This window comes from Austrofundulus limnaeus, unplaced genomic scaffold (genome assembly GCF_001266775.1).
Source record: "Austrofundulus limnaeus strain Quisiro unplaced genomic scaffold, Austrofundulus_limnaeus-1.0 Scaffold111, whole genome shotgun sequence".
NCBI lineage: Eukaryota > Metazoa > Chordata > Actinopteri > Cyprinodontiformes > Rivulidae > Austrofundulus > Austrofundulus limnaeus.
In genome coordinates, this window is record NW_013952513.1 from 519649 (window position 1) to 530011 (window position 10363).

General features: G+C 37.9%; 1 protein-coding gene across 1 annotated transcript in view; it reads right to left on the reverse strand.

The window, feature by feature from the left end:
- Positions 1 to 2769: 2769 nt before the first annotated feature.
- Positions 2770 to 10363, reverse strand: part of tle5 (TLE family member 5, transcriptional modulator) — a gene marked incomplete at its 5' end in the record, with an annotated part of 45584 nt that continues 37990 nt past the window's right edge. Inside the window, 4 exon segments of the mRNA XM_014014184.1 lie at positions 2770 to 3945; positions 4035 to 4265; positions 5247 to 5321; positions 6065 to 6127. Coding sequence (XP_013869638.1) covers positions 4038 to 4265; positions 5247 to 5321; positions 6065 to 6127 — 366 coding nt within the window. The 3' untranslated portion in view covers positions 2770 to 3945; positions 4035 to 4037.

Consider the following 10363-nt stretch of genomic DNA (forward strand, 5'->3'; position numbering starts at 1 on the left):
TATACACTGCTCAAAAAAAATAAAAGGGAACACTTAAACAACGCACGCTAACTCCCGATCTTAATCAATGAAATATTCTCATTGAGTACTTTGTTCTGTACAGAGTTGAATGTGCTTCACAAAAGTTTGATTTACTTGGACTTAGCGTGCGTTGTTTAAGTGTTCCCTTTATTTTTTTTGAGCAGTGTATATAATAAAATAAAAACAAATCTACTAAACCAAAAATTTTGTACCACTATTACCTGATTAGTGGAACCATGAACACCACTGATTTTTGCACACAAATGTTGCCATGTTTTAACTCTCTCAGTTGCATTTATATGAACCAATCATACAACTATCTGTAGATTAATTAAGAAGAAGACAAAGAAGAAAACAAGAGAAAATGTTCATGATTTGATTGATTTTATTTGTAAGGCACAAGAAGTCCTTCCTTACTGCAGAACATTTCATATCATTTATAGTAAATTTTTGTTGCACTGTTTTTTTGTTTGTTTGTTTAAATGAAGCTATGACTTCAGACACAAAACATGTTTTTTCTGCCCAAGTACACACTTTTTGTTTTACATTATACACAAAAATCCGTATTTAAAAAAAGACTTTTACAAAGCTCAAAACGCTTACAATGCTTCACGCTATGAGGGCAGAGAGTTGGAGAGTAAGGATGGGGGGAGGGGGTGACTGGGGATTAAAAGGATAAATTAAAAAAACAAAACAAACGTACTGCAGTTTCTCCCTGGTGTCACGGCAGAATTGTAACACAAACAGCACAAGACGAGAGAAGATGCAGCCAATATACACATAAAGCTTATTATGTATAAGTGTACAGAGAGGCAAGCACCTCCGACTACTTACATGGTTTCATTTGTATGTTTATAACGTCAGCTTCGCTGTTTATACTCAGCATTGTTACAAAAATGGTTTGGGGAGGAAGAAAATAAATCAAGTGCATTATCACAAAACGTTTGGCTAAAACAAAAATTAATAAAATAGTTCCCACTAGAAAGAAATCAATCAGTTCCCTGCAGACATGCACTGATGTGTGTTTTTGTCTACACATTCTGCATTTCACTATGACAAGTGCAGCATGTAGCTAGATACAAACAGCATGTGGTTAGACGGGAGGACGACGTGCCGCAAGCTTAATTCACAAGCAAGAGTAGCGTTAGTTTACGCAAGAACGGCGTTTTTAAATTACCAACTGCCGGACCTGTACAGCTGTTTATACACAGATACGCAGAACAAGTTTGATTATGGTGTGCCCTCATCTGTATTTATATTTAGTTTCTACTGGTGACGTATCAAACAGACACAAACTGTGCTCTGCCATCGTAACAAAAAGCGTGTTGAGTTTTATTACTTTTCAAACTGAAAACTGTCTCTAAAAGGAGGTGATGGTCAAAGTGTGTGATCACAGCTCAACTATAAAAATGTTTCCTTTGTCTTTGGGGGGGATCCAACATGGACACAAGAACCACCGGGACCTCGTTTTCTGAAAATTCATGCTTAAACGTTTAAAAGRTTACTGTACAACTGCATCTCAACTCTCAGGAAATAAAAGCTGACATTTCAATAATAAAGGTTGGTTTTGGATCAGCTGACCCGGTTAAGTCCATGCCTGTTACCACGCCTCGCGACGCTAACTGACCGGTGCTGCTTTCAGCTCATATGACAGCTTAAAAAATGCAAACATAGTTTAATGCATTGAACACATGCATCAATTTACAACCATTTTTTTATTTTTAATAGTTTTGAGTTGAAGAGTTTCCCATTTTGGTTAAAAAGAAATAAAATACCTCTAAACATGGCAAGATTAAAGTGCCTGTGACATAAAAGTTTGTAATAAATGCAAATGTATTTTTGAAAACATAACATTGAGAACGTATTGAAAAAAARATCACACCGCTGAGATGAAAAGATGCTGAAATGTTTGCATGCTAAGTAACAGGAAGTGATGTCAAAGGGGAATGTCAGAATGTGAACAGAGTATTGCTACAATGGCTAACAACACAAGCTGCAAAAAAATAATCTGATGTTTCTTTAGATTATTTACAGTCAATACCAACGAGATGAAGAAGAGTCAGAGTTGAAACAATGTTTCAATAAACAACCATGAAGTTATCTTTTTTAAAGAGCTCCCTCCCCTTTGATGTCACTTCCTGTTTCCCTTTGGCAGAGCCAAAATCAAAATCAAAAGAAAACATGCTACTTAGGTGACAAAACAGGTCAAATCATTTGCATTATGTCAAACTTTGTAAATATAAAGATGTTACTTTTTGTATTTGAAGGATATGCATGTCACAGGCACTTTCATTTTCTACTTTTATCCAAAATGCTATGGTGCAAACAACAAAAAAAGCACAACAAAAGGTAAAATACACATAAATGGGGGTTTAGATCCTGTGAAAATGTTCAAATTGCAGTATTATTTTGTATGTTTCAGCTGCGAACTGTGATCAGTGAGCTGTTTCCTATTACCTGAAAATTTTAACAATATTTGTAATGCTCCTGATCGGCTGCTAAAAAATTGTACCTAACCTGCCACTGGCACATCAGCCACAGGTGTTTGTGTAACCCTTTATTGATTAAGACACACTTACAMTAAGTGTCAGGCAGAGAAAAGTGCCTGAATTGTTTTCATACAGTTTTTTATGCACATTTTCACCTGACTTCCACTGAACCAGAGGTCTGATCTGGCAACATTTGGTGTGTCAGTAAAATAAGTTCAGCTGTATAATCCACTTGTGCTTCGTCTATGCTGTAATTTCCATGAAACGAACTGATGAGTATTGAAGTTTTCCAACTCTGCCTTGCACGTAGGGAGTAAACCATGTGTGGACTCATTACACGGAGCATTTAAATGTGAATTTTTACAGCCTTTCTAAAGCGACCTATTTCAAGACTAACACAATCTGAAGCTTTTCCACCGCAGGGGCTTGGACTGAGCACATGCAGAGATAAATACCTGCAGTCCACAACCTGTGTATTAAGTTTGCTCCTGCTGAGTGGATAAATATGCCATTCACATGTAATGCTGCCTGTAGAGCTGCCGCTGCTTTGTCTTTGTGTTTTACTGGAACCTGAACTGTTCGAGGATTCATCAAAGACACTCGCTGCCCTCTGCTGTCAAACACACAACTTTCCTCCTCTGCAGTGTCTGTTTTAATATTAGTGCACGTCAGAGATGCAAAATGTTGTGGTTGTTTTTGTTGCAGGTTTGTGCTACCACAGGTCTGATTACTGATCTCTGTTAGGGTGTTAGGTGGATTCTTCTGTCCCTCAACAAGTCTGGAAAGCTTCATATCAGCAGAAATGTTGGCTTTGATATCTGATGAAGGTATTTTTTGTCTTTCTCCTTATAAAATTTGGATTAAATATCAGTTCAGTCAATTAGTCAGTTTTTCTTGCACTGGACACAGATTTAACAAAGAAAAATAGGATTTAATCACTTGTTTTGATCTGTAACAGCCCACAATGTAAATACCCAAGCCACAGATCAGCTCAGAAAAATGCATGCAATCAGAAAAGTTAAGGACAACAAAATCAATTGTTTAGAGTCAGATCAGCCTCACGAAACAAGGACCTGTGCAGAAATGCAGCAAGACCTTGTGGGAAAGTAGGAGGAAGAGAATGAATCTTAGAGAAAAGAAATGCAAAATTTAAAGAGATAATCAAAAGGAATGAGCTGCAACAAAGTTTAACTGAAAAAAAGTGTCAAACTTAAACAGACTAAAACTTTTAAATAAAAACACATCAGATATAAGAGACAAAGTCCTAGTAAAACAAAAAAAAAAGAGAAATGAAATCTTGAATCTAATTGTAGATATGAAAGGATCAGAGCGGTGAAGTTCTTCAACCACTGGACTGGTTAGAGGTCTGAGGCTTTGCTGAGGAGACAGAAGACTGTGTGGAAGGAGGTGAAAGAGAAGGAGACCGGAGATGAAGCTGTGGGACAAAGGAGGAGGTCAGATCTGGGGGGTTCAGGTCTATGTGATCAAAGAGCTGAGTGGAAGGGGTGGGGGGGGCACACACACCATCTAATCAGACTTGTCTCCATCCTCCTCGCGGTGGCTGTCAACACCGTCACGAGAAGCCTTCTCCTCCTTGGCCAGCTGGGCTTGGGAGGCCAGCAGGGAGGAGAGCGAGAAGAGACCAGAGGAGGTGGTGACGGCAGGGAGGGCTGGCTGGCTCAGGCCCAGAGGCAGGGGGGTCATGGGCAGGGCCAGACCCTGAAGCTGAGACAGCTGGTGAGCCTGAAGCTGCTGCTGTACAGAAAACACCAGTTCAATCTATTAAACCTCAAATTTAGACTAATAATTCTGACTATTTCTGTTTTACATCCAATTTACTACTTCTGCATCTTAAAGGAATTCATTATATCATTTGAGGTCGGGTCTAAAGACAGGTTATAAACAATTAATTACCTGTTGACTGTAAAAAAAAGGCCATTGTAGTTCATAGAAACACTATTTTATAAATGTTTACACTACCATCAATTTTACATGGCATGGTTATTTACAAACAATTCTATGATTATGTACGTAGTACTTCCAGTGCAATATGGGATATGTTTAAAGACAAATTTATGTTTTCTTATGGAACAGACAAAGATATCCATCCTACTCACTCACCTACCTTACCCATCCCTGCACCTATTTACTAGGGGTGCAACAATACATGTACCCGTTCAATACAGTACTTTAAGTTCAATACACACTTGTATCAAACAATACAGATTTTTTAAATTTATTTTATCAACTTGTCTTCTGAAGATGCTCTGTGTTGAAGGATCAGTGGGTCTGTGTTCGACTACACCTAGGCTGCATTGAGAAACTTGCTGTTTCAGCAACATTTAATTTAAAAACTGGACTTTTGAGGTTGAACAAATGTTCATAATTAATTTAAATATATTACAAGTTAAAAAAGGCATGCAAGCTTCTCTTTTTTGTATCAAAAAAATAGAACCATGAGATTTAAGTATTGAACCAAACCGAATTGTGAGTTTTCTGTACGGTAGCACACCTACTATTTACCTTCTCATCCACCTACCTACCTGTCCATTCATCTACCTAACCACCCAACATCAATATCATTTTTCTGTTTGTTTGGCTGTTTTAGCTTTTGTTTTCAGGCTAATCTTTGCTTAAAACAATGAGCCAATATGAAATGATTTTGCTGATTAATACAGGCCCATTTCTAGCCAACATCAGAGCCCTGGGTGAGGCTGAGCAGCTGGAACATCTTACCCTAATGATGGAGTTCATCTCTGGAGGGGTGACCTGCTTGGCCCGCTCTATGGCTGCTAGGACCTGCTGCTGGTGCTGCAGACAGAGTGTGTGGTGCAGGGGGAGGACATTTTGAGAGACAATAACCAGCGAGACAGAAAAGAAGGGAAGGAAAGTTTGGCGGGTGGGGGTGGGAGTGGAAAAAAGRTGGAGAGGTTAGATCAATATCAATAGTCCCAACAGACGTCCCGACAACCTCCGCTGCTGATGCACCTCCCCCTCTGGCCATTTAGCTATTCTTCCCGTCTTATATACACACACCCAAAACACACACATATACAAAAAGGCCTCGTGTGACACTGGCGAATGAATGGTCCACTGGTGCGCTATAATGGGTGGAGGTCAACCCCCTGGTGGGCAGATAAGAGCCTGGCTTATCTGAATCACACAGCCATTTATTACACCGACACAGAAACACACACACACAAAGAAAGGAAGAGTGGGAAAGAGGAGGTGGTAGACGAAGGAGGAACTGAAGGAAGCCGAGGAGTGGAAGAGGTCAAAGAGAAAAGAAGGTGGGGGAGGGGGAGACCACGATGAAGGTTACAGATTAAATATGGCAGAGGAGAGCGGAGGTGGAAGGAAACAGGAAGCGGGAGATGAAGAATGACAGGAGGACAGGAGAGGGATGCTGAGCGAGGGGTCACGGAGGTGGAGAGGTAATGAGGCGGGAATGAGGGTGATCTCATTCCAGGAAGTGAGGAATAGTGTTGTGGGTCAGAGGGTTAGTGGCGACTTCATATTAATGTCTGTTTCAAAGCGAGTGTGTTGGAGCTTACCTCCTGAGACAGGTAAGGGAGGACTTGTGCACAGATCCCGTTCAATCTCTTCACGATTTCAGCCTGTGAACAAGCAGTTCTTCAGTTAAAAGATGAAATTTAGTTTTATTCTTTATAAAAAAGTTATTCAATTAATTAAAATTTTCTGTTCATATGTAAATAGTTTGTGGGTCAGAGGGTTAGTGGCGACTTCATATTAATGTCTGTTTCAAAGCGAGTGTGTTGGAGCTTACCTCCTGAGACAGGTAAGGGAGGACTTNCAGCCTGTGAACAAGCAGTTCTTCAGTTAAAAGATGAAATTTAGTTTTATTCTTTATAAAAAAGTTATTCAATTAATTAAAATTTTCTGTTCATAGGTAAATAGTTTGTAATTATTTAATGTTTTCATATTTATCTTCATTGTTTAGGACAGAATAATAGTTTAGATACAACAATCTAATAAAAATACATGTTCTTCATATTACTCACAAATTTGCCACACCTTAGTATGCAACACTGCTCTGAAAATATTTTCATTTCCTTCATAATCAATTGGAAACTTTTTCTTTCCATTGCTTTTCTTACATCATTCAGTTCAATAAAAATATTAAACTATTCACCGAAGAATGATTTGTCCCTCAATAGGAAAATTACCATTAGCATTGTTGGAGTACAGGAATATAAAAAAAAGCTTTGAACAGAAAAATATATATTTTTATAAAAAATAGAATAAAAAACTTTCAGAAAATAGAAAATGCATGTGAAAACCGTGGTCAACCATTGGTTTTAATAATTTATTTTCTTGAAAACACCCCCAAACAGACCTTGCATTTAAAACCCTTGACCAAATGTAAATTATCTTTGGGAGAACGAAAATAAAAACTATTAGTATGTGATACATTGTATCATCTTCCCAAATCAGAAAACAACATTATCTAGGATTAACCTCACACCAAAATCCTTTTATTTACTTCCATAATGAAGTTGCTAGTACATCAGCCTCTCAGAACTCATGAATATATAGGCCATTGCACACAAATATACAAAAAGTAACCACTGGCACACAAAGGCTTTTCTCTTTCACATCATGCACGTTTCCCTGCCTTTTCTTACATTCAGATCTTTTATCATACTTGGTTGGTAATCATCCAATCCGTCTGAGATATGCAAAGCAGCAGTAATTGTGTTAGAGCCTAATTCATGGCGTGATAAGGAGCGAGGGGGCCCTCCTAACAATCATTAGGCATGCAGAGCACAGCTCCCCCATCAAGAGCTCAACTCCTCACCGCTCGTCATTAGACATACAATCTTCCTGACATCTCCAAAATGTCTCTTTAAAATGTCTCTGTGGGACTCGTGCCATGCCATCTATGGCTTTTTTCTCTTTTCACTGCCCTTTCGTCTCGTCTCTTTTTTTTCCCAGTTCAGTCTGTTGGCCTGTCTCCTTTTATCTAAACTCTATGATCTGTTCTTCTGGGCCTTTTCTTTGGATTCTTCTTTCTAAATACTGTTTTCTCTTAAATAATCTTCTTACATCGAACTAAAGCTACTGGAGAAGTTAATCATTTACAAAGGTGTAAAACCCAATGCATATGGGCCTAGTTGTGTGGGTAAATGTAAAACCAGGCAATGTAAATATTTTACTGAAAATACTGGAGGCTTACTGCATGTAATGAAGCATTTGTTGCTGTTTAGCAAACTGCTTTTTGGCAATAAAAACATCTCATCTTTATTCAAATCAAAATGTAAACCATTTGTAAACTATTAAAATGTGTTCAGTTTGATATAATGTTTAAAGGAAGTATGGAAGACAGCCCAAACAACCTTGATAATACAAACAACCTCAATGTGCAGGTTCTGTCTCTAGATGGCCTTTATGGAACTACTTTCCACCAGATGCAGATCTACTGTTAGAGAAAGAAAAAAAATCAGCATCTAAGCTTGAGATGAGGTGCCTTTCTGTGCATTTTGATACACCATTTGTTGTCTGTTCTACTACAACCAGCTCTCGAGGACGCCAACTTATTGTCTTTAGCTTGTTTGGCCTGCTCACCCCTCGCTCCGTTTCAAATAAATCTTTCTTCTTCACTGGACAAAATATAGATTTCATGCTTCTCACAGAAGCATGGCAACGAGAGCAGGAGCAGAAGTTTACTCATCTAAATAACCTCCGACCTGACAGCTGTTTTGTTATTGGTAAGCCATGCCACGCCCATCATTGTGGAGAACCTGCTGCCGTACACCGAGATGAATGTTCATCCAGAACTGTTATCACTGAAAGATTCTCCTCCTTTGAGTCATTGGTGCTAAAGTTTGGTTATTTTGTACTGAATTTTTCTCTTTGACCATAAAACTGAAGAAAATTTTAATTGTTGGAGATTTTAACATTCATGTTGACATTAACTGTAAATTAGTTAATAATTTTCTATCCATTACTGACTCTTTTAATTTTGAGCCTGTTATTGTTGAACCAGTTCTTAAAAAGTCCAAACTGGATCTAAAAAGATAACTTCAGTCTGATGTCTAAATAACCATTGATATTAACAATTATCGGACATTTTAGACACATTTTATTGGGTTTTCGCAATATCCACTCCGCAGAAACGGCTTTATTAAAGATTTCCAAAGACATGATGCCAGTTGATTCAGGGAACTGGTTCTGGTTTTACAGAAACCGTCTCCCACCTTTAATATTGTTGATCACAAGATCTTAATTAACAGATATCAGAATCAGACTGRATGTTCTGGTTCTGTCCTCAAGTAATTCTCATATGTGTCTGACTAAAGTTTTAAAGTGTCTATAAATGGGATTATATCAGATAAGGTCGTCTTGGGGGTGTACCTCAGGGATCTGTTTTGATAACTATTTAATTCATCCTATATATTTTCCCATTTATACAGGTGATTCAACAGTTTAGCAATATGTAATATCAACTTTATGCTCATAATATCTAGTTCTTCTGTTCATTCAAGGGAAGTGAGTTTCATAAAATAAAGTTCTTAACAAGTTAGGCACATAACAATTCATCGAATCACATTGAAATATAAAGTGATGAATGATAATTAGCTCTAGGCAAATAAAAAAAACCATATCGTCATCATGTGCTCGATGTGGATCGATATAGCATGCCAATCTAACAATCATTTACTAAATGATTGTGGGCATATTTTGCATAATATCAATCACAGACTTGTGAATTGACTTCCATCGTATCATGACAAACTTTGTGATATCAAGAAACATCGTATCGTCATCCAAACAAATTGATATATCTTATTGTATCAAAGCTGGTGATTTACACCCCAATAACAGACTGGCAGTGATTATGTAACTACTACTTGCAACTGAGCTTAGATATAACAAACTGATTATTGCCCCTGAAAAAAGTCTTCCTAAATTAAACAGTTCATTGAGGTCTTAAGTCCTGTTGTTTAGTTCAGCCTCAGAAACCTAAAAAAAAAAAAGTAATAATAATAAAATTTAAAAAAAACTACACGCTTCAATTTCAGAGTTTAGAAATTAAGAAATTTCATCTTAAAACGAAACTTGGGATGATCACGTATGCTTTTATTTCTTCTTGCGTGGACTATTATAATAGCTTTGGGTTTGCTATAGTATTTTGGCCTAAGCATTGGGTGTTATCATAGGCATAGACAAGATATTTCTGCAAGATTTCTGCAACCTTTCCTTTGATTTATGTTTATCTGTGGGTAGCTGCTTGTTGAGAATATACATCATTTCAACTCTAACACTTTCACGACACAAACATATAGCCCAAAGAATATCTAAGACATTGATGTATAACAATCTATACTGACAAAAGTGAACAAGAAAAAAGAAATATAGACAAAACTAGAAGTGAAAAAGAGTGAAAATACAAAACTGGAGGGATTGTTTTTTTTTTTTTTTGGTTGGAGAAAGAATAAAGTGATCAAGAGGGTGCTACTGTGAGCATCTCACAATGTGAGAGTGTGAGAAAGAAAAGAAAAAAGGAGGAAGTGGAGATGGAGGAGTAGGAGGAGGAGAGAGGGGACCGGCTCTGCACAATAGGCCTAGACTTGAATGCTCCTCAACACTCATTTCCACACATCCCCTTCAATTTCAGCGCTCTAATGGAACTAGCAGTACGCCGCACCCACTAACACTGCGCACAAAGACAACGTGCACGTGCACACACTCATGAAAACAAGAGGAGAACGCACGCACAACAACACACAACTGCTTGTGAACATGTTAGTAATACACAGATGAATTTAAGCACCCATGAAAGAACACACACACACACACACACACACACACACACACACACACACACACAC